Raw genomic sequence first — 22,432 nt, 5'->3', positions numbered from 1 at the left:
ATAGCCAAGGAGTGTGATCGGCGGAGGGTAAACGGGTAGGTCTTGTAAATACCCCGCGCTCGCTACTCCGCGTTGAAAGAGGTAACCACTGACTGACCTGGCAAGAGTGGAAGTGTGGCTAGGAGAGAGCACCAGACGGGAAAGTGCCGTCGATATGAAGTGGGAAGTGGGAAGTGGGAATGGGGAAAGGGGGATCTGGGATTTGAAATCTGAATCTGAGAGCCGGCATCTGACAGGAGAGGAAGAGTCTCGGTTGGAAAGCCCACGGACCGAGTGCGGGAGCTCCGTAGACTCTACTGAGACCTTGGCATTGGCATTGCAATTGGCAGAAGAGATTACCGAGACAGTGTATCTTGGCCGAGTGCATGGGTCTACCGTGTGTCAAGCGAAAGTCTATATGTTATATATGCCATATATGTTATATGTATATGTTGTATGTAGTTGGTTGTAAATACTACGTACGTATCAACGTGCTAGGAATGTTAACTCTGAGGATGGAAGGGGTTCATTGTCACCGTAGACTACTGGAATCTAGGACGTTAACCTTCACAGGCATTGGCTAATCAACACTGACCGATCAACACTGATTGACGTTAAATAAATACAAAGCTCTTCCTCTTCTCTCTGTCGGTAATCTTTAGCCTTCCCTTATTCTGTTCCTTTATTATGAGTTGTCTCTGAAAGCTCTTCGTCGACACCCAAGATGAATTCCAGTAGCACCAAAGTCCGAGTTGGACTCATCGGGTGCGGTGAAGTTGCTCAAGTCGTCCATATTCCAACCCTGAGCTTCTTATCAGACCATTTCCGCATTACCTACCTCTGCGATGTATCCACCGGTGCTCTCGAGCATTGCCAGGGCAAGATTCTCGGCCGCATGCCGCCCAAGACGACCAAAAACGCAAGCGAGCTGTGCTCTTCCGAAGACGTTGATGTTGTCTTCGTGCTCAGCAGCGACGAGTACCACAGCGAGCAAGCGATTCTTGCCTTGCAGCACGACAAGTGCGTCTTTGTCGAGAAACCTCTCGCGCTGAATCTCCGCGACATGGATCGCATTCGGGCGGCGGAGGGGAGCTCGAGGGGCAGGCTTATGGTTGGGTACATGCGGAGATACGCCCCAGCCTTTGAAGCCGCCGTCCAAGAGATCGGAGGCATTGAGAAGATCCTGTATGCGAGAGTCCGAGGTATGTATCCCTGCCACCCAAGGCTATAAACTTCTACGTAAGTTGTACTGAGGGCCGTGTCCAGATATCATTGGGCCCAATAGCGTATTTGTTGGCCAGTCCGGCACATTTCCCAAATCGTTCGACGATTATGAGGAACGGGATGTCTTGGACCGCAAGGAGAGAGCCACAAGACTCGTGCATCAGGCTCTAGAGGTCGAATGCAGTGTTCCAGTCGACGATTCCTCAACTATGATGTGGCGAGTTCTCAGTGGTCTCGGCACGCACGATATATCAGCCATGAGAGAAGCTCTAGGCATGCCTCAGTCAGTGCTGGGTGTTTATTCCGGGGTGCCATTTTGGAGGTATGTGTCTTTGTCCCTACCTAACCTGCCCTTACCTCGAAATAAGCCCTAAAAGTAGCTAAATAGCGTGATCTTTCAATACCCCGGCTTCGCGGTGAGCTATGAGTCTGGGCTCCATTCCGTGCCTCACTTTGACGCACACATTGAAGTATACGGAAAAGACAAGATAGTTCGCATCCAGTACGATACACCTTATGTGAAAGGTCTTCCTATTACCCTTCGTGTATTGAAGAGCGTAAATGGTTCGCTCAAGGAGACAACGGTTCGGCAAACATACGAGGACGCTTACACAATTGAGTTGAAGAAGGTTTACGAGTGGGTAAAGCTGGGAAAACCGGTCAAGACGACCATCGAAGATGCCAGGCTTGATACCGAGATCCTACAGATGATTATGAGAGCGGACCGTGGTGGGAACGCGACTCCTGATGCCTCTTAAGTGGGTATCTATCTCACTTGGAATGTTCGTACGGATGGGCATGGCCATGGAGAAACAGATAAACGTATAACTGCTTCCTACTTCTGCGTCGTCTTCTGCGCCGTTAACATCTCCTGCAAACACTCCACAATCACCTGGTGGTCCTCTTCCGACGCCAAGCCACTCACAACAACCGCCGCCACCGGCCCCTCGACACCCACCACACGAACCGGGTAGCCCCCGCCATGGATGGCATAGTCCTCCGACCTGTCACCCAGCTGGAACATTTTCTTGAACTTCTCCTCGTCGCCCTTGTCAAACATGATGTGCGCAGCCCAGGTGCTCATCCCGAAGCGCAGCACGACGTTCCGCTTGCGTCGGACCCAATTGTCGTTCTCGGGCACGGTGCCGCAGCGTGACGTCGCGTGGAAGAGCAGCTGCTGGCGGTTGGCCAGCGCGATGTTGATGACGGCTGGCTTGTCCGAGATGTCGCGCAGCCGGTTGCGGATGAGGACGCCGAGCTCGAAGGCATCTTCCGAGGTGAAGTGTAATAGGGCAAGGGCTTTCTCTTGCGCCACGATCTCTTCGACCTGGGAGCGATATCTCAGTATCTCTATCGTGAGGTATCGATGGGCGCTGAGTGGAGTGTGGAAACTTACGGTGCTCAATGGCTGACTGAGGGGTTTGATCGAGGTCATCTTGATGCGGAGGGATTATGGTACTTTTCTGTTAATTGCCAAGACTGTGCTGCCTTAAAGACTGTACCTTATCTGTAAGAGGAATATTGTCACTACTTATATGTAGGTATTGTACGAGTTTCTCACAGCTTCTAAAGCCATGGCCCATCTCACCTGGAAGACGCGACTTCATTTACCTCCGGCGCGGGGTGTAAAGGTTAGCCGCTGAAGCGGATGGCGACTCACTTGGTGTGGGCAGTGATTGATCCACCTTACTGTATGTACTTCTCCGTACGTACCGAGTAAGCCAGAGAGAGCCCCGAAATGCAAGGCCCGTTTCCGACATCTTGCCAAATATAACAAGACCCGAGACTCCCCGAGACCCTTCGATAGCCGCTGACAGCCGCAGAACTACTACCACTCCCCCCCCGCGGAAATGCTACAGCCTGCGTGTGCCTCAGAAGTTAAAACCTCCACTTTAAACCCCCTGGTTACCCTACCCTCAGGGTTTGTGACGTTGTATATTAAGCTTTCAAGCCCTGCCGCGACTGCCGCAACTGGCGCAACCATGGCAGGCGCTGAGCCCAGGTCCAACGTCCAGCATCCAGATCTGGCCATCTGATCATCAGATCTACTCAAAACAATGAAAAGACAGCTAGCTGCAACTCAAGCATCCCCTTCTGTTCCAATTCCGAGGTCTCGGTATCGAAAAGAAAAAAATGTTTACATGGCCTAAGCTGTTGTAGATAAGCCTCGCTTATCTAGCTCGCCTATCTAGCCGAAAAGGAGGTCTCGGCTAAGTTTGGCGTTTGATCTCGTGAATCGCTCAGATAGTGATGAACCAGGAATACGATACGTAACTCGAGATTGGCCAAGCTCGAAAGCCTTGAGGATCATACGGTGAAGAATTTGATCCTAAGGGTTTGAGTTCTACTACTAATCGAAAGTGTATAATACATGAAAATATATTATTGTTGGGCCCGAATAGCTTTGCGTAATCTCGCGATTTCTATCACGTGATACCATACCACCACCAACACTACCAACAAGTTCCTGGAAGCGTCCGTTACTATCGTAACGCAGGCTATAATCTACATTGAGACTTTCACCATTTTGTATAGGCTTTAGGGATGTGATGATTGATTCAGTTGAAAGATGAGAACGGTAATCACGCATTGAGGCATCAATACTTTCTCGTCTTAATCGATCTGAGAACGGTAAATCATATCACGGTTTTTTCTCTGGCTCAATCTTACGCAAGCCTTGATAATCACCGGTTTCATCTTTTTTTCAAATGTATCTTATTGGCCCCTGTGGGACTTCTCGATAATGCGTAAGGCCATATGCTATCCCCAGCTTCCCTATCCTGAGCACATCCTTGAAAATAGAGGTAAAATCCCAGACCGCATTGGCTGGAACCCATTCGACTCTGCTATGCTGCCTTCTCAGAAGGGGTATGGACATCATCAAGGTGTTCTGACCGATCCTCGGTCGCCAATTTCTCTGCGAGTGAGTCCTCAGACGAACCCATGGCATCCTCGTCACCGAAAACGCGAGCCATCTCCTCCAAGCTATGGCCCCGGGTTTCCGGGAAGACGAAGTAGATGACTATGCCACCGCCAGCGAGGACAAAGACGAAGATCAGGTAGTATCTCCATTGGATGTCCTCGAGAGCAATCGGGTTAACGAAGATGTTGAAGAAGACGGCGACGGCGGACGACACCCACATCGTGGCGAGACCTCTCGAACGAAGCTGGTAAGGCCAGATCTCTACCGGGTATGCCACCATGAGGGGTGTAAAGGCCAGAGAATAGCACCCGTACATCAGGAACAGGAAAGGGATGACTGCCGTGCCGACAGCTTTCGAGCCGCCTTCAGCGAATGTCGCCGCGAGAGCGGTGATCAAGATATAGGAAACGAGCATGCCCCCGGTTGCGGCTAAGAACAGGAATCGTCGTCCCACTCTGTCGACGTTGAAAGCTCCAGTCAGCGCACACATCAGATTCCAGACTTGCAAGAAGCCATTGATGAGGGTCTGCTTCGTGACGGTCTCAACACCAATACTTCTGAGAACAGGAGATAGGTAGTAGCCTGCGACATTCTGGCCACACCACTGCGAAAAGATGCCTACGAACAACGTGATGAACGTTCGCTTGCGGTTTGGACGGGTGGCCAACATCTGTTTGTACGAAGTAGTTTTTGCAAATTCGCGCTCCATTTGGATGTTCCTGTTAATCTCTTCATACTCAAAGGCAGCCAGAGCTGAGGACTCGTCCCCTTCGGCGTGATATTTCACCAGAAAAGCGCGAGCTTCCTCGTGACGCTCGATCGAGATCAAGTACCTGGGAGATTCGGGGATTAGGAATAGTCCTGGCAAAGCCAAGACTGGAAGAACCATTTGAAGAACGGAGGGAATGCGCCAGCACCAGTCACTGGCATAGTTTCGTGTTCCGAATGTGGCCCACGCAGCCAAGAAGGATCCTGCAGGCTGATCAGCAAAATTATCACGTTGGTGCTGCAGAATGTCCACTTACCGACATACCAGCCACACATGTAGAGACCTGTGAGAATACCTCGATGGACAGGGTATGCAGTTTCCGTCATCAAGAGAGGGGTGCAGCCACCAAAGCATGCCGAAGCAGCTCCTACGACGATACGAGCTATCACGAACATGGCGGGATTGGTAGCTCCCGTCTGTAAACCCACGCCCACAGTAAGAATGATGTGTCCCACAAAGATGGTTCGCTTGCGACCGAATTTGTTGGAAGCCCACGCGATGATGGGAAACAGAAATATCGATCCCAGATTGGAACCACCGGAGATGAATCCGAGCCAGGAGCCGGTCGGATGGTCCATAAACTCCATCCACCGTGGAAGAGCGAGGAGGCCGTTCAACATCGACCCGTCGAAGCCGTTTCCAGAAGATAGAAGCAAAAGACTGAAGAGGCAGAAGTTGAGATAGACCATATTGGGCTTTCTATACCAAGGTTTGTCGTCTACGGGCATGACTGCGGCAAGCGCTGCGCCGACATACTTGTTTTTGGCGTCGTCGGAACCCATGATTATTGATTGACTGCTCCGAGAGACAGTCCTAGTATTGAAGATTGTTCAAGCTGATTTCGAAGCTGAAAGGCGACGGTGAACGACGCAGAGATGTGTAAGTACGATGAGTACTGGACAAGCACCGTCTTTGTGAAGTTCCGTATAGAGAATATATACATCGGTAGCCAGGGTTGCCATGTCGGAAGTCTGTCAAAGTGCGGAGGTGCGGAGGAGGACCAGCTTCCCATATCCGGGGTAGAGGCTCATACCCCGGGTATCGAACCCAGGCAGCTCAATTTGATTGAAGGCCCGAATACAAAAGCCTTGGGTGCGAAGCGAGCCTCGGTATTGCACTGCACTACCATTATTTCATGCATTACTCTGGGGAGTGCACAGTCTGAGGTCAAATCATGGGAGCTTCTATTGGGGTCGGCAACGCGCCGCTACTCCCCGGCCTGTCTCTTGGCTTGACAGCGGGTACACCCCGGGCTACGTAGGACACTAGTCAGTTCAGTCGTCGAACCTTGTGAAGTAGCACTTACTGTACTTACGGAGTACTCCATATGATAGCACCGCTTGATCGTTCTGGCTATCTCGGCACGCTTGCATGATAACAGTGGACCTGTCACCCTCATACTTTCTCACTCCGTATAGCTAATATCGAAAAGGAATATCATCAGAGGCAAGAACCAGAATACATACTTACAAATATACCGTCGATTCATCGTTCATAAGTAGAAAGCTCTCCCCACAAACCTGTTGTCTGTGATATCCATTCTGTACTCCATCTCGCTTAACATTCTCAAGACATCCGAACCATTCTCTACCATGTCTCAGACCAAAGTTGGCTTCGTTGGCTATGGGGGTTCAGCAAAGACTTACCACTTGCCTTATCTTTTGCCGGTGAAGGAACTCAAAGTCTACGCATTTTTGCAGCGAGCCGCAGCCCCGACCGAGAATGCTACGCCAGGAAGCCACTGCACTATCGACTTCCCAGATGCCAAGCACTATCGCACCGCAGGTCAGCAGACTTTTTTTTGAGGGGGAGGTCTTCTTATCGAGACTCCTAGATGATCTCATTGGAAATCTCAGTTACCGGAACATGTATAGAGATTGGTGCTGATAGCCCAGCTAGAGGACTTCTTCGCCGATTCTGCCATCGAGCTAGTGATCGTGGCCACGGGCCCAGATACGCATGCAAGCTTTGCCCAAAAAGCCATAGAAGCCGGAAAACATGGCAAGTCTTCGCAATCTCATGCCTATTCTTTGAAGCGTTGTCTGATTGAAGTCTCTTCGCAGTCGTGGTGGAGAAGCCGTTTACGCGAACAAGCGAGGAAGCCGACGCACTCCTTGCTTTGGCCAAGGAGAAGGGTGTGATCTTGACAGTCTATCAAAGTACGTATGCTGTTAATTTTCGCCCCAGCAGAGTACTGACTCAGGTGTGCCGTAGACCGGCGCTGGGACGGTGACTTCAGGACACTCAAGTATCTTGTTGACAAAAATGCGCTGGGCACGATTACGGAAGCACAAATATACTACGACTTCGAGAACCCTCCCTGGATCAAGTATCTTTCGGCCAAGGAGTACACCCCGGGCGATGGTTTGCTCTTCGGACTCGGTGGGTCACGCTCGAGAATTAATGTGAGAAGTCGACAAGCTGACGGGTGCCAGGATCGCATACTCTCGACCAAGCTCTCGTACTATTCGGCAGACCCAAATCTGTGACGGCGTTTTTGAAGGTACTGAGGGGAATCGAGAGTGAGGTCGACGACACCTTTACGGTGATTCTGCAATACGACAGCCCTCTCCTCGTCACAGTCAAGACGACCATCATCGCATGCATGCCACAGCCGCTGAAGTACTTCGTCCGGGGCACGGAAGGTTCCTACGTCAAGGCAAGCATTCCTTCTCACACACTTCATCACACATGCCTCTGAAGCTTATTTGACAATAGTACGGAGATGACATCCAAGAGCGGCAGACTCTCTCGGGAATGAAATCTACCGACGCAGCTTTCGGCGTCAACCCCGAGGACGAGTACGGCACACTCACGACGTATAAGGAATTCGACTCGGAGAACCAGAAGTTGGACCCAGCCGCGAAGAAGTACAGCGGCAAATTCCCGACGCTGAACGGCTTCAATCAGGGATATTATGAGGCTTTGGCTGATACCATCAGACGCAAGGCGCCGCTGCAGGTGGATCCACAGACGTCGCGGGACGGCATTCGGCTGATGGAACTTGCTCGTGAGTCTCACAATACCGGGAGAACTGTGGCGTGGAGTTGAAGAAGTTGGTATCCGAATCCGACACCGAGGCGGGCCTGGTAATGTGCGATAGGGAGGTCTGATCGACTCTGGGTGTTCCAAGCTTGGACGGGGTGGAATAGAAGAGCGAGTGACTGGAGAAGCGGTGTACCGGTACTCGTTCACAGTCATCGTTCTGCTAGGTATCGAAGAGCTGGTAGCCGAATCCTTACCATCGGAGCCGGCGCATCGTACAGCCGGGTAAGAATCCGCTTAAAGCAACCGTATTTGTTTACAGTGCATGCGATCAACAACGCGAGCTCGGGCAAGCCTATTTATTGGCTTTGGGTGGCGAATCTGTTTATCAGGAAGCGCTTCCGAGTTTACGTCGTCGGCAAGGTGGAGAAACCCCACGTTCTCCTCCCACGTTCTCCTCCCACGTTCTCCGACACCGGGCCGCCAACACAGACGCAGATCTCCTCCACTCGATTACATGAATCTCAACGGAGTAGCCTGATCCTGTAAAGAATAAAAAACTCCCAATCGTGATACTGCGTGAGCTGTGAATTCCCAAAACAAATTCCATATCGCTGGGGAATGTATTTCAATCTTTCAAGATGAGATGTTTTTTTTTCTTGGTGTGCTGCCCAGGCCCAACAAGCTCAAGCTCAAATTTCAAGCCGCCCGCCCCCTTGGTAAAACGCACCTCCCCCCCCCCCCCCCACCCCAAAAAAATGATCATCTCCCGTATAGCGGCATCTTTTCTTATTTCTTTCTCTTCTAGGGAATCGGTATTCGTGCGGCCAGCACATCTGTCCCCATGCGTTGATCTTTTTAAATTGGGGAAAGGGATTGTAACGCTCTGTACCGAATGGTCGGCTACGCCTAGATTTTGTAACTTAGACTACTCTCTATATTTGGGATGATTTTCCACATCGGGACAGATACCGGTATGCTGGCCGCACGAATCCGTTGATCTTGTTAACATACAATCAAGAAAGGATAATGCAATATTGTGAATATTTAGCTAGGCGTGAATTCGATTTTATATTCAAGGTGATTCTCGATCCCCGAAAGGCTCGCCCCTTTTGTGCACAAGATTTGGCATTGGCCTTGGCGTCCTCGATACATCTACCGTATAGGCGTCCTCGAGATATCAAAACTCTTTTCTTTCATGGCGCCTATGCTTATGGAGAAGATGGAAGAACAATTATCGCTTATCGAACTGTTGTCGAAGCAAGTTTCACTTGATTTTTACTTGATTTATATGGTATAAGCTTATATTAATTACACGAATTATAGGCGGAGGCCAAGGCGATCAATGAGGAAAACAAGCTTTATAGAGATAAAAAAAATACAATGTCGAAGGATACCTATTCAGCATTGAATCAATTGGGACATGGACTTTATACGAGTAAGTTAAGTCATGTGCTTATTATGGATCGTTACTTATTACACGGAGCTAATAGTCTCAATAGCAAACAGACCTGCCGGCTGGCCGGGTCATAGGAAAAAATGGTATTGTATTATCGAAGCGAATAGTGAGAAACTTGAGAAATGTAGGCAGAGTATGGATCCCGAAAATCACTAGGGAGGAGGAGGAAGGAGCCAACGCCATTATGGACCGGTAAACGAAGACGCTATTCTGAAGTATGTCGAGACACTGGTGCCAGAAAACCCGGAGAAGGCATTACGCTTTTCATATGCAGCGCTTTCTAAGAAGCTGCAAATGGTCATTCCAACTGGAGCGATAGACAACAATGACTCAGGTTTCTGGGCTAAATGCCGGAAAACAAAGCAGAGGCTACGGTATATGAATACACGAAAGAAACCGTTGCTTGGGAGAATTGGACTAGTGCTGGAAATCCTGGACCGGCCGAAGAGAAACTCAATGAAAACCAAATGCAGGAAATGGTAGAAGTAGATTTCTCAAAGAATTTAGGGAATAGAAGGGCGGGAGTTTGATTACTGGCGAAAAGGTTGAGGCGAGCCGATATCGGTCGTGGTTGGATTGGTGGCGTTCGCTCCTTGTGGCAGCACTAGCACCAAAAACCTAAAAGGAATAAGAGTTGAGAAGGGAAGAGCTTAAAGGAAGGAAGGATGGAAGGAAGGAAGGATGGGAAAGGGTTTGATTTTTGGTTTTGGTTTTCTTTTCAGTTTTTCTTTTGAAGTCTCGGCTGTCGGTAATAGGCTCACGGAGTAGATGGACTTTGGGATGGAATCATACATTTGATATGGAAAAAAAAGGAAGGGGTAGATAGAGAGAGCAATCAGTCTAAAGAATGCGAATGGGTTATCAATGAGCATGAGTAAATAAGGGATAATAAATGTGCACTTTGCGCCATCCAGTACTCATGACCCGTAAGAGAGGATGACACTACTACTACATCCCTCCAGCTTTCAAGCCACCAGATACGGATCATCAGGTTTTATGCCACCCCGATAACCAATCCTGCAACCTAGACTAGGTGACCAAGCCAGCAGCTATTATGGAACAAGTGGTCTGCCTCCCTCCTAGTCCGAGGTAAACCAGCATTATATAAAGAGAGCTGTTCCTCCGCCCTCCCCAAAAGCGTCTTGTTCCCCCAAACAACATTCAAATTTCATCCTGTTAAACGATTTCCCAATACTCCGATACACTCTGCAAGCCAAACATGTCTAACCTTCCCTCCGAGCCCGAGTTCGAACAGGCTTACAGAGGTATGACTGCCCCTCTATTATGATCTCACTACTTCTTTCAACCCCGCCATGGGACGACCCCCTCGATAACAGCGATGGGATCGCAATTGGAGTATGGAGAATGGCACATTCGAGTGGATTCAACCATACTTTCAAAAAGAAAACAAGTCTCGCGGTGGTAGAAGAAAGAAAGCTCCCATAAGTGTTGCCGAGTATGAGATCCGAGACGGGCTGAAAAAATCAACGCATCTTCACCCAGATATATATGACTACTATTCTAGCCAATTCTGACATTTTATTTTCCAGAGCTGGCCTCCACCCTCGAAAACAGTACCCTCTTCGAACAAAAGCCCGAGTACAAGACTGCCCTGAAAGTCGTCTCCATCCCCGAGCGCGTCATCCAGTTCCGCGTCGTCTGGGAAGACGACAAGAACCAGGTTCAGGTGAATCGCGGATACAGAGTCCAGTTCAACTCGGCTCTCGGTCCATACAAGGGCGGTCTCCGCTTCCACCCAACCGTCAACTTGTCTATCCTGAAGTTCTTGGGCTTCGAGCAGATATTTAAGAATGCTTTGACGGGATGTGAGTACACGAGATGCCTTATTCAAGCCTCCAGTGCCGTGCTGGTGGCAGAGCAAGGCTGATCTTATACGTGTGCAGTGAATATCGGAGGCGGTAAGGGAGGAGCGGACTTCGACCCTAAGGGCAAATCCGACAACGAGATTCGCAAGTTCTGCGTAGCCTTTATGCGCGAACTCAATAAGCACATCGGCGCCGATACCGATGTACCAGCTGGAGACATCGGTGTCTCACCGCGCGAGATCGGCTGGTTGTTCGGTGCATACAGAGCTGAGAAGAACAAGTGGGAGGGAGTCCTGACTGGGAAGGGTGGAAGCTGGGGTGGATCTCTCATCAGACCTGAGGCTACTGGCTTCGGTCTGGTCTACGTGGGTTATATCCCGGCACTGGCTGGAGATAATAAAAGACTGACAGAAATTAGTACGTTAACCACATGATTGCTTACACGGGTCAAGGCACGTTCGAAGGCAAGACCGTCGCCATCTCTGGCTCCGGTAACGTCGCCCAATATGCAGCCATCAAAGCCATCGAGCTCGGGGCGACCGTCGTCTCCCTCTCCGATTCCAAGGGTGCTCTTATTGCTGCCGAAGGCGAAGGTTTCACCCCCGAGGATATCCACAAGATCGCTGCTCTGAAGGTAAAGCGCCAGTCGCTGACCGATTTCACCGGATCTAAGTACAAGTATGTGGACGGTGCCCGTCCCTGGACCCATGTCAAGGTCGATATCGCGCTGCCTTGCGCGACTCAAAATGAGGTTTCCAAGGAGGAGGCCGAGGCCCTTATCAAGACCGGAGCACGATTCATTGCTGAAGGATCGAATATGGGTTGCACGCAAGAGGCTATCGATGTCTTTGAGGCGCACCGAAAGTCCGAGAAGGAGAAGGCCATCTGGTACGCACCTGGCAAGGCCGCCAACGCAGGTGGTGTTGCTGTGTCCGGTCTCGAGATGGCGCAGAACTCTGCACGCATCAGCTGGACTAGCGAGGAGGTTGATGAGAAGCTAAAGGGCATTATGGAGGCTGCGTTCAAGAACGGTCTTGAGACTGCGAAGAAATATGTGCAGGCCAAGGAGGGCGAGTTTCCGTCGTTGGTTGCTGGATCCAATATTGCTGGATTTGTCAAGGTTGCGGCAGCTATGTTTGACCAGGGTGATTGGTGGTAGTCTATAGATGCTGGGGGTGTCTGTTGAAAGGTGTATATGATGAACCTTGGGATTTGGGCGAATGCGACGGTCTTGCTGTGTGATGATGAATGAATTCAAGAAATAACGACCTTGGGAGCATCCATACTGCGGTATGTGAGTGAGGCGTTTAGTACATTTTTCGCGGGGGATATGGGACAAAAAAATTGCTCAAGAGAGGACCGGGCATGAGAGGCAGCACTGCCTCTGGTGATCAACATCGACACCTTTGACCCTTTGAGATTGCTAAGCTGAGGATTGATATCTTCGTGTCGAAGTTCTGCGAAATAAATTGGTAAAGCGACACGTATGTGGATGTATATGAGTAGGCAGAAGACTGGAAAAGGAGAGGAAGGGTGGGACTCACTCGAAGGAAAATACGCATCCTCGCTGACTAAGTTAATTTAGCGCACCTCTCCTCCGTTCCGCTGGGCGGCATTAGTCATCCCACCCCCGCTGGATTGGAGTTTCGGGCGTCGGGGGTTTCCTCCTTTATTCCACCACACCCGGAAGTACAGTACATTTCTTGATAACTGCGGACTTCCGAACTCACTCAAGAAAGACCGGTCTGTTCAAATTAAACAAAATATCTCGAGCGGACGGAGACGTCTAATCAAAACAAATCAAACCAAATCAATTCAATTCATTCGCCTTGAGCGTTGCCGTGGGAGGCAGGGAAGGGAATACGTCAGCAAAACGCTCCGCCGCTGCCCCCGCCCTCCTCCTCCCTCCCGCCCCGACCGACAATTTTATATCCCCATACATGACAGGTATATCAATCCAAATGCCCGTCGACCCAAATGGAGCAGAGACCTCCGCAGCAGGTGCCAAACGCAAGAGGACTCCGGCCCCGGACGAAGGCCGACAGAGCGTGCCGCCCATGCAGCATGCCGGTGTTGGACCGCCTATCAATTACTTGTCGAAGGCGAAGCCGGAGAGGCTGCGGTTGATTGAGGGGGATAGCGAAACTTTCGGGGATGTGTTGGGAATGATTGATGACTATGAAGGTACGTTTGACTCTTGAGCGGGTTCTTTCATCTGTGAGGAGAGACTTGGTCACGGGACTTTTCGGGGCTTCAAAAGAAGCCATGGAAACTTGGACTTGGGAGTATCAAAATTTCGATCATACTTGATGGCTGTAGTTTTTGGGAATTACCTGGGTCTCAACTCGGTCTTTTTCCAAATTCTGTCTGAGGATTGAAAATGTACGCTGGGGTTCATAGCACATTGCAGATACGTATCAGCTATGGCTTGGCGGGATATAAGGCTGAACGAGGATGAAGGGCGTGGTGCATGAGTGTCGCTGTACGTATTCATTTTCGAGCTCATGCTGATATAGACAGGTGTTCTTCAACGACAGGAATCCCTAGCCGCCAACCTCGGGGCAAAACTCGTTGGACCACTGCTCCTCAAATCCTTCGAGAAGCTATTCGATGGACCCATCAAGACAATCACACCATACGCTTTTGGAGTCGAACAAACTCCAGTCTCCTGGCTCGAAATCGTCACGTACGCTCGAACCAACCCAGCAGACTTTGTCCTCACCGAAACCATCCAAGGATTCAGGGCCTGTCGATTTTGGATCAAGGGAGGCCAGGTCGAAATTTCGGAGGACGATTGGAGGCTGATCATGTCTGGTGGTCCCGAACGAATGATCCCTACCCAACCACTCGCCGAGGATGAAGCAGCTGAACTGGGGACGCTGAATATCCTGGAAACTCGCCTAGCGATGCTCATCAAGAAGGCAGACGCTGTTGCTAGCAAAGCGAGACAGCTGAACTACCAGTTGAAGGGAAGAAAGACTGCTGTTTTGAATAGAAAGTCCGCCGAACAGCCTTTGAATCCTGACCCTGAGAATAGGAACTTCACCCCGGCTCCATTCTCGGTTATCAATGCAAGGTCTAATGGAGAAGCGAAGATGCAACAGAACTTGCTGGATCAATTTACTTCGCTTGACAGAAGGCAATCTGCCCCTCACGGCCGACCAAGGACAAGCCGCACTTCCGCCGTGGAACAGCCAACCTTTCACTCTTATGGCTCCCAAGAGCCCGATACTCGCCGACTGTCACAACCACTGAGTTCGTGCGAAGATGGCACAGAGGGCCAGTACCGAGTACTGATGGCCTCTAAAATCGAGAAGCTGTCACGGGGAGACCCTGTATACCCACCCTGTGATAGATGTCGACGTTTGAACTTCGAGTGCACGAAACATCTTACTGCATGTCAGGCCTGCACGAAGAAGCACGCAAAGTGCGCATGGAAGGAGATCAAGGAGGGGGAGCTGGATCACGTGCCGCTGATGCTGGGATTGGGGAATGGAATATCGCAGACGCAGATACAGGTCGATTCTAGTCTGGAATTAGGACTGAGAACGGGCCCGGACGGAGGTTTCGGGGCCGGGGATGGTCAACAGCAACAGCATACTCATCCTATGATGGTCGATAGGGAGAGCCACGGGGATGGCCAGCGGGAACGAGAGTGGGAGAGTGGGAGGGAGAGAGATCGGGGGGTAGAGAATGAGCATGCTATGTTGACGCGGATTGCGGCGGCAGCAGCGGGACGATGAGACCTTGAAGACAAATTGGTAAGTTTGCTATAGTACATTATACGCTGGAGGCTGCAGAGCCTGCGGCATTTAATGGTGGCAGTTGGGATTATGTTCTAGATAGCTCAGTATGACAAACAGTAGATCTGTCGGGCGACGATTTCATCCCTTCTCATTATCTACCTAGTAGGACGAGAAGGGGTTCCTGAGCCAAGTCAGGTACTTCCGGGAAGTGAAGCACCGGGGGAGGGGGCTAGCCACTTATCGAGGAAGAATTAGATAACCCAAAATGTAAATATGCCTCTTTATAACTCCTATATCTCTCATGAATCTATCTGTCCGTTTCATTTGTTTGCTGTTGACTTTTTTAATGCTTGCTTTTTTTTTTTTTTTGGGAGGGGGTGAAATCGAAAAATCTATAATTGAGATGCGGAAGAGCAACTCCACTCCACTCCACTCCACTCCACTCCACCCCACCTTCCGCCCCGCGCTCGGGAGGGAGAAAGGGAAGGGAGGAAAGGGAGGAAGGAAAGTCCCGCTCAGCATGCATACCTACCGGTACATACCTACTTCTCAAGAGCGGGAAATGAAACCCGAAAAGAAAAAGAAAATTAGGAGGGAGGGAAAAATGATTATTTATCGGATCGATTGACGATCAAACTGATGACCGAGAACTGAGCCCTAACACGGGTCGATGAAGGGGAATGTGTGTATATTGATTGCATACATACTTTCGTCCAGTATTTATGATATATGTGTAATGTGAGACGAGATGAGATATATAGCCAGCGAAAAAAAAATACCCGCAGCCCGCCCGGGAACAGGCGTTAGGTGAGCGACAACGGCAGGATTTGAACCTACGCGGACGAATCCATATGATATCTTGATGGGTCACTAAGACCCAGTGTTCGAGTCATACCCATTAACCACTCTGGCACGTTGTCATGACACGTTGAGTGTTGCTGATAAATGTTCGCAGGGGCGGAGAATTTTGCTTATATTATCGGTTAAAAACACTGGGAGAGGGGAGGGGAGTGTGAGTGGGGAGGCGGGCCGAGGATTAGGCGGGTTGGTTGGTTGGTTGGTTTGGTCTCGAAAAAACAATTGAGATTTGAAGAAAGAAAAAGTTCGGCTCGGAATGGAAGACGATAGTATTATATCTTTCTGTCTTCTCTCTTTTTCGTTTTTAGGGGTCTGAATATTCGGTTTGCTAGGTAGCTATTGATAGATATATATACGAAGGACTTGTACGATATGTATGGATAGTATGGAGACTCGTCGAATAACTGCCCGTAGGTCTCCAGCGGGGACTTGTCAATGATTGGGCTGGTTTATCTACCTCCTTTTCCAAATTGCATGCTAAAATTTTGAACTATCTTGGCTCGCTTTTTTAATGTAATTTTGTGAATGACTCGCTTACTGGTGATTGATAATCTGGCTCGTGTAGATAGGTGGGTGGATGTGCATTTGGTCTCACCAAAAACAATATATAAAAATTGTACTTATCGAAATCGCATTTTTTTTCTGTTTCTTTCTTCGCTGCTTTCTGGACATTATTTTCGGATTATTCTCTCCTTCTCCTGCTTTCCTTCCTTTCTTCCTTCCTTCCTTCCTTCCTTTCTTCCTTCAAGATCTTCCCCCAGAGGACGAACCAAACCAACCCGTGACCTGGTGATACAACGACTTTCTGGGCTTGGGATCTCCAGCAATGTTCCACCTCTGCCATTTAATGGTTTCTCTCCAATAATTTTGTAGGTCCTCCTTTCTTTTGTAGCAGTAAGCCCAGAGATTCAACTCGTCATTGTTTACCATGCTAGTTGGCAAAACCATTTGGAACTCTTCAGGATGGTATTGCATATAGGAAAAGCGTATTGCGTTCTCCGGGTTCTCTTCCACTTTTGTCTTGACATAGTTCAAAAGAGTTTCGTCGCTTTGGAACCATAATTTCCGTTCCCTACCATCATCATCATAGGTATGCTCTGGAATCCATACTTTGCTTGCAGCTTTAAGCTTTGCACTATCCGCTTCGACAACACAAAACCATTGGAAGTATTCCTCGCTCGGTTCCGTTTGGAAACCTTCAGGCTTGTTTACTATTTAGATTATTAACTCCGCGTAATAGGTAACTATCTATAATCAACTTACCCAAATCAAAGCCCTGCCCTATTTGGGTCACTTCATCATCATCGAGTCTTGGATCTCTATACGGCTTCAAGTGACTGTTGATGTATTCGGCTTCCCTCTATAATTCGCGCGATTAATGTAAGCTCACCTATTATATAAATCAAGTAAAACTTACGTCATAAACAACTCGATAACCGATAAATTCTCTTCCGTTGCGGTTGACTCCATAAGCGCTATTAAGGAAGAAGCCCAAGGCTAGCAAGATCGAGCAAATAGTAGTAGATTGCGATGACTGCATCATTTTGGAAATACCGAAGTAGTTTTGGAGTTCAATAAGTCTTTCGGCTATGCGAGCTGAGGAAGGTGATAGTAAGGAAGGTAATGGACTTAGTCTGAGGTAGGTGCAAGAAGGGTCTCTTTCTCTCTTTTATAATCTTTGACCATATTCATGTCACTAATATTAGTAACCGTATTTGCAATTTCTACGATGATTATAAATAATCGTGCCCCAATACCTTTACTTGTCTTTGCATTTTTATATCGAAGATTATCATAGATATAAAGTCGGCTTTGCGCTTGGCCAACTATTTATATCATTGCAATCTTCCTTCTTAATTGTAGAAGTATACTATGGGAGGTCTTACCGGTACCTGTCCTACCTTGAAGGCAGGTGGGGTTACCCGCATTGACTCGACAGAGTGGCGCGCGGAGCTGCTAATAAGGTATAATCTTCGTTTCTTAACTGATCAGTGCGTTAATTGCGCAAAGAGTACTAGTAGTACTACTACTACATAAATTGACCTAGATAAAATAGGTCGATTATTTCCTATGCCTCGAAGAAAGTGGAGTTGTATTTCCTATGCCTCAACCCACTTTTGGAGTAGGCTCGCCTAGCCAAATCTACTCGCTGCTTTATACAAGAAAATTTTTTCAGTAATGCCGCTTATACTAGAATTATTTTTTGAAGTTCTCGATTGTAATTTTAAAGCTATAAAAAAAATTAATAGAAATAGATAAATACAATTCTATCGATATGTGTTTTTAATTACAGATATCAGCTTAAGAATCAATTCTAAGAGATACGTTGTCCGCGCAACTATCGATCTTATATAACGAAATATGTTTTTTCTATTATACCGATACCGTAGCTTCCTTAGTTCGAACGTCGTAGTTGCAACGAGCGCGCCGCTTAGATGTATCGTTAAAAGAGCATACGTATTTTATATAAGTCTTTTCGTTATTCGGACACTTAAGCTCTTATCGCTTGTAGATAGCTTGATTGAGTATTGCGTCTTTAAAAGCTTTTAGATTGTGAAATACATCGCTTTGCTGAATTGAAATAGGTCTTTCTTAAGAATCTTTAAGAAATAGATCTATATCTATATTAGAATCGAGTATACCGAAGCCGAGGTCGTTAAATGTAGCGTCAAACAGCGAGTAGATTTGGCTGGGCGAGCCCACTTTAAAAGTGGGTTGAAGCATAGGAAATACAACTCTACTTTCTTCGAGGCATGGGAAATAATCGACCGTAAAAGACCGGCCCAGTTTCGCCCCGTAAATCCTAAAGCCGTGGTTTTTGAATGGCTCAAAGCCCTGTCAACTCCACTATGTGGATTAAAATCTGGCCTAAAAATACTTTCCAAGGCTGAATGAATCTTTATAAGGTTATTGGTTCAAGCCTTGGTAAGATCCCTTGCAAAATTATACTAGATCAATTGGCCCTCTGCGCAATCAACGCACTGATCAGTTAAGAAACAAAGATTACGCAACTACAGTACGTTATTAGCAGCCCTGCGCGCCACTTTGGAGGGTCCACGGACTGTCTTCGGACCGTCTCTTTTTAGAGATGGTCCTTGACTTTTAGGACGGTCAGTGGACCACTCGTCGTCCAGACTTATTAAAATAAGATTGTATTTTCATAAATAATGAAGTGATCTAAATCGCAACTGAAATGGACCAGTTTTAATCTATTAGATCGTCTTTTATTAGAGTCCGTGTTTATATGGAAAGACCGTCGTCCTAGGACTGTCCCGACCCCTATTCGAAAGCTGGTATCAATAAGCAAACATCTCGATCGCTTCCTATCTTTTGCAGAATCGATCTGCTCTAAAATTTAATCGACGAAAGCGTTGACGGTCGTAAGGTGGTAGCGATACCAAGAAATATCTTAGCACGGATTTATTAGATTATAATCAAAAACTGTATTGTTGAAAAGATAGTATTATACTAACGATTACACCTCGTTGAGAATAATCACCGGACCAACTCGAAAAATTAAGGCTAAATCATAAGAGAGTGTAGCTATAAAATCTGAGCGGGGACGACTATAAGACGGTCAAGGGACCGTCTCTTCGGAATGAACTATTCCTGATGTAAAACTAGCGCTGATTTGGAACGGTTCACCGACCGTTCCCTTAAAGGAAGGGTTAGAGGACCTGCCTTTAAGGTATGGTCCAAGCATTGCGTTTTGGATACCCGCCCGACGTAAATAAATACTACTATTACTACTACCACTACTACTATCAAAAAGATCAACGTACAAGCAAAGTGTAGGTGTGATGATAGGTCGGAGTGGATCGGAGTGGATCGGGTGCTTAAACACAATACTTTCCATAGTGGCCAAAGGATTCCCATGCCTCGAACATCCGTAGTGGAGCATGATTTCGCATGCCTCAACCTTTGATGACTCTTATTGTCAATGGCATTTGTCCCAGCTCTCGTTAAACTCAGTTGGATTTATTTCCTTACTATGGTACTCTATATCTGTATTACGCAGGTGTCTCTCTCCCTCTCTCCCTCTCTCTCTACTGCTTGCTTCCTTCATTCCTTCAAGCTCTTTCCTTCTCAACTCTCATTGTTTCTAGCTCTACATTGTTGCTGGTGGCGCAACCCACGCACGCCAGCCACGCAACATCCGCTTGTACCAGCTCAACTTGTTCGGCGCAGTCCTTCCGTTAGACGTACCGCTTGGTCTAGGTTCGTTTGAGTCAGGAGCTCCAATAATCTTCCACTTCGTCCAATCAACGGCTCGGCTGGAATAAGCTAGTAGGTCGCTCTCTTTTTCCCAGCATTGAGCCCAAATACCCAAGTCATTCTCGTTTATCGTATCAGTTGGAATGACCATTTGCATCTTGTCAAGGGCAACTGCAACGTATGAAAAGCGTAATGCTTTTTCCGGGTATTCCACGGCACTTGTTTCCTTGATATACTGCAGAATAGTTGGCTCGTTTCCGCTCCACATGGTCCACAATTTTGTTGACGCGTGAGTTTCTGGGATCCATATTTTCTCAGCCGCTCGGATTCTTTCCTTGTCCGCTTCGATGACACAATACCACTGGTCATCATCATCCTCCCAGTCACCAGGTTGGTCCACTATTTAAATTGTTATTAACTCCGCGTAATAAGTAATTAATGATTTCCAGGCATGAATTAACTTACCCACATAAAACCCATGTCCTATTTGGCTGAAAGCTGCGCTTTTCAGATCGAGTGCTTTATCTCTGTAGAGCCTTCCATTTTTATTGATCCATTTGGCTTCATCCTATAATTCGCGTGATTAGTATAAGCTTATATTATATAAAATCATGTGAAACTTGATATAGAAGTCAGATGAAACTTACTTCGGAAACGGTGCGATAACCGAGAAGTCGTCTTTCATTTCCATGAACGCTACTGAAGAGAAAGCTCAAGGCTAGCAAGGTCGAGCAGACAGATTGCGATGAGAACATTGTGTTGAAAGTACCGAAATAGTGTTGGAGGTTTATAAGTCTTTCGACAGGGAAGAAGATAATAAGGAAAGTGATGGTAAGGAACGTGATGGTAACGAACGTGATGGTAATGAACGTGATGGTAATGAACGTGATGGAGTTGATGTGTGAAGTAGCTGCTCAAAGGGAGCTGTATCTCCTTTTTATAATGTATCTCTTTGACTGTTGTAATTTTAATCCGATATCATATTCATTTTACTAATTTTAGTACTTGGTGCGGCTAGCATACCGTATAATCTCCCACAGTCAGCGCGCTCCACCACCCAGAGTTCATTGATCTACGGACAGCGTTTGCGTTCAATCTTGGAGTACGAACTGATCAGTGCTGAAGCGCAGCAACACCTGAGTCACTGCAAATACTTTAGATATATCAATAATTAGTATCAAATACAGCTCTTTGCTGCGCTTCAGCCCTGATCAATTAGTAGTAGTACTTACTATTCCCCCCCCCCATGAATACATGTCGAAAGTATAATTTCGCAAGGGATCTTACCAGGGCTTAAACCAATCAACTTATAAGAATCCAGCCTTGAAAAGTATATTTAAGTCAGCTTTTAGTCTATATAATAGAGTTGACAGGGCTTTGAGCCATTCAAAAACCACCGCTATATGATTTATGGGCCTAAACTGGGTCCGACATGTATTCATGGGGGGATAGTAAAGAAAGATCATCCTAAAAATAGATAGGAATTTGTGCTTCGGTAAACATTTATAATATATTTATAATGGGTTTATAATATTGCAATCTCCCTTCGGAACTGTATACCGGTATTGAAAAGACAACGTACGGAGTATAAATGTAAGAATAGGTCGGAATGGGTCGTAGTGGATCGGGTCCTTAACATGATTTCGCATGCCTCAACCTTTACAGTAGTGACGCTCATTATCAATGGCATTTGTCTCCAGCGCTCGTTAAGCTCGGTTTGATCTTTTCCTTATTGTGGTATTCTACCTGCTCTATCAGAAGATCACGCATAGATAAGGTAGGGAGGGACAGATATGCTGGCCGCACGAGTACAACATGTGCAGGATAGGTCCTCCCCTTCGTCCACTGAATAGTAAATACATTCATATCCATCCATACCTTAAAGGGTAGTAGGGGGTCATTTAAATGGTTCTCTGATCCTCTTTTATAAGAGACGGCCATTGGACCGCTTAAATTCAGTATTAAGCTCTTTTCAAGAATAGTTTACCGAGAAGACCGTCCCATTGAAAGAAACTGTTTTGTAGCCGTCTTATAACTTTCCTCGTCTATATTTTTAAAACAAGCTTACTAATAAGCTCGTTTTAAAAAATTAAAGTAGTTCGATAACTATTTTAAAAAGATATAGTTGTAAATAAAAATCATTTCTTAAATGAAATCGTTTTCATAATAATGTAATAGATTCGATGCCAAGATATTTCTCGGTATCGCTACTACGGCTTATATATCAACGCTTTAAAATGTTATAACCGGAATCGATCGATAGAGCAAAAGTTTACCCGCGATCATAATGCGCTACCTTAGCTTGTAAAAGGGGGTGGTGTGGTAGAGGGTGGACTAGCAAGTAATAAAAGAGAAAAAAAAAAAAGATTATTTGCTTATTAATTCTCCGGGACGGTTTTAATTTCGGGGACGGCCTCAAGACGGCTATAGGACGGTCTTAAAACGCTC

At 47.4% G+C, this 22,432-nt stretch overlaps 8 protein-coding genes across 8 annotated transcripts; 4 read left to right on the top strand and 4 right to left on the bottom strand.

Annotated features, from left to right (window-relative positions):
- Positions 1-703: 703 nt before the first annotated feature.
- On the top strand, positions 704-1,961 carry L3040_001070 (uncharacterized protein; the record flags this gene model as incomplete). The annotated part of the gene is made up of 3 exons (XM_007295004.2): positions 704-1,181; positions 1,246-1,525; positions 1,592-1,961. The coding sequence occupies 3 exons, from the start codon at positions 704-706 to the stop codon at positions 1,959-1,961; spliced, it is 1,128 nt and encodes a 375-aa protein (XP_007295066.1).
- A 77-nt stretch (positions 1,962-2,038) lies between these two features.
- L3040_001069 (uncharacterized protein) lies at positions 2,039-2,638 on the bottom strand (the record flags this gene model as incomplete). Its single annotated transcript, XM_007295003.2, has 2 exons — positions 2,039-2,530; positions 2,600-2,638. 2 exons carry the CDS (start codon positions 2,636-2,638, stop codon positions 2,039-2,041), a joined length of 531 nt encoding a protein of 176 aa, XP_007295065.1.
- A 1,411-nt stretch (positions 2,639-4,049) lies between these two features.
- Positions 4,050-5,677, bottom strand: L3040_001068 (uncharacterized protein; the record flags this gene model as incomplete). Its single annotated transcript, XM_007295002.2, has 2 exons — positions 4,050-5,098; positions 5,152-5,677. The coding sequence occupies 2 exons, from the start codon at positions 5,675-5,677 to the stop codon at positions 4,050-4,052; spliced, it is 1,575 nt and encodes a 524-aa protein (XP_007295064.1).
- An 810-nt stretch (positions 5,678-6,487) lies between these two features.
- L3040_001067 (uncharacterized protein) lies at positions 6,488-8,429 on the top strand (the record flags this gene model as incomplete). The annotated part of the gene is made up of 8 exons (XM_066155417.1): positions 6,488-6,680; positions 6,795-6,896; positions 6,959-7,054; positions 7,110-7,277; positions 7,331-7,554; positions 7,614-7,905; positions 8,048-8,155; positions 8,203-8,429. The coding sequence occupies 8 exons, from the start codon at positions 6,488-6,490 to the stop codon at positions 8,427-8,429; spliced, it is 1,410 nt and encodes a 469-aa protein (XP_066013433.1).
- Positions 8,430-10,558: 2,129 nt separating this feature from the next.
- Positions 10,559-12,324, top strand: L3040_001066 (uncharacterized protein; the record flags this gene model as incomplete). Its single annotated transcript, XM_007297314.1, has 4 exons — positions 10,559-10,604; positions 10,890-11,165; positions 11,244-11,530; positions 11,584-12,324. The coding sequence occupies 4 exons, from the start codon at positions 10,559-10,561 to the stop codon at positions 12,322-12,324; spliced, it is 1,350 nt and encodes a 449-aa protein (XP_007297376.1).
- Positions 12,325-13,126: 802 nt separating this feature from the next.
- L3040_001065 (uncharacterized protein) lies at positions 13,127-14,908 on the top strand (the record flags this gene model as incomplete). The annotated part of the gene is made up of 2 exons (XM_007297313.2): positions 13,127-13,349; positions 13,686-14,908. 2 exons carry the CDS (start codon positions 13,127-13,129, stop codon positions 14,906-14,908), a joined length of 1,446 nt encoding a protein of 481 aa, XP_007297375.2.
- A 1,605-nt stretch (positions 14,909-16,513) lies between these two features.
- L3040_001064 (uncharacterized protein) lies at positions 16,514-17,312 on the bottom strand (the record flags this gene model as incomplete). Its single annotated transcript, XM_007297312.1, has 3 exons — positions 16,514-16,980; positions 17,033-17,129; positions 17,187-17,312. The coding sequence occupies 3 exons, from the start codon at positions 17,310-17,312 to the stop codon at positions 16,514-16,516; spliced, it is 690 nt and encodes a 229-aa protein (XP_007297374.1).
- Positions 17,313-19,877: 2,565 nt separating this feature from the next.
- Positions 19,878-20,739, bottom strand: L3040_001063 (uncharacterized protein; the record flags this gene model as incomplete). The annotated part of the gene is made up of 3 exons (XM_007297311.1): positions 19,878-20,383; positions 20,450-20,552; positions 20,632-20,739. 3 exons carry the CDS (start codon positions 20,737-20,739, stop codon positions 19,878-19,880), a joined length of 717 nt encoding a protein of 238 aa, XP_007297373.1.
- Positions 20,740-22,432: the final 1,693 nt, after the last annotated feature.

The sequence above is a fragment of the Drepanopeziza brunnea genome, assembly GCF_022702325.1.
Source record: "Drepanopeziza brunnea f. sp. 'multigermtubi' strain 214-2 chromosome Unknown ctg1, whole genome shotgun sequence".
Lineage (NCBI taxonomy): Eukaryota > Fungi > Ascomycota > Leotiomycetes > Helotiales > Drepanopezizaceae > Drepanopeziza > Drepanopeziza brunnea.
Note: the sequence above shows the minus strand (reverse complement) of the source record. Positions and strands in the feature narration are given on the sequence as shown.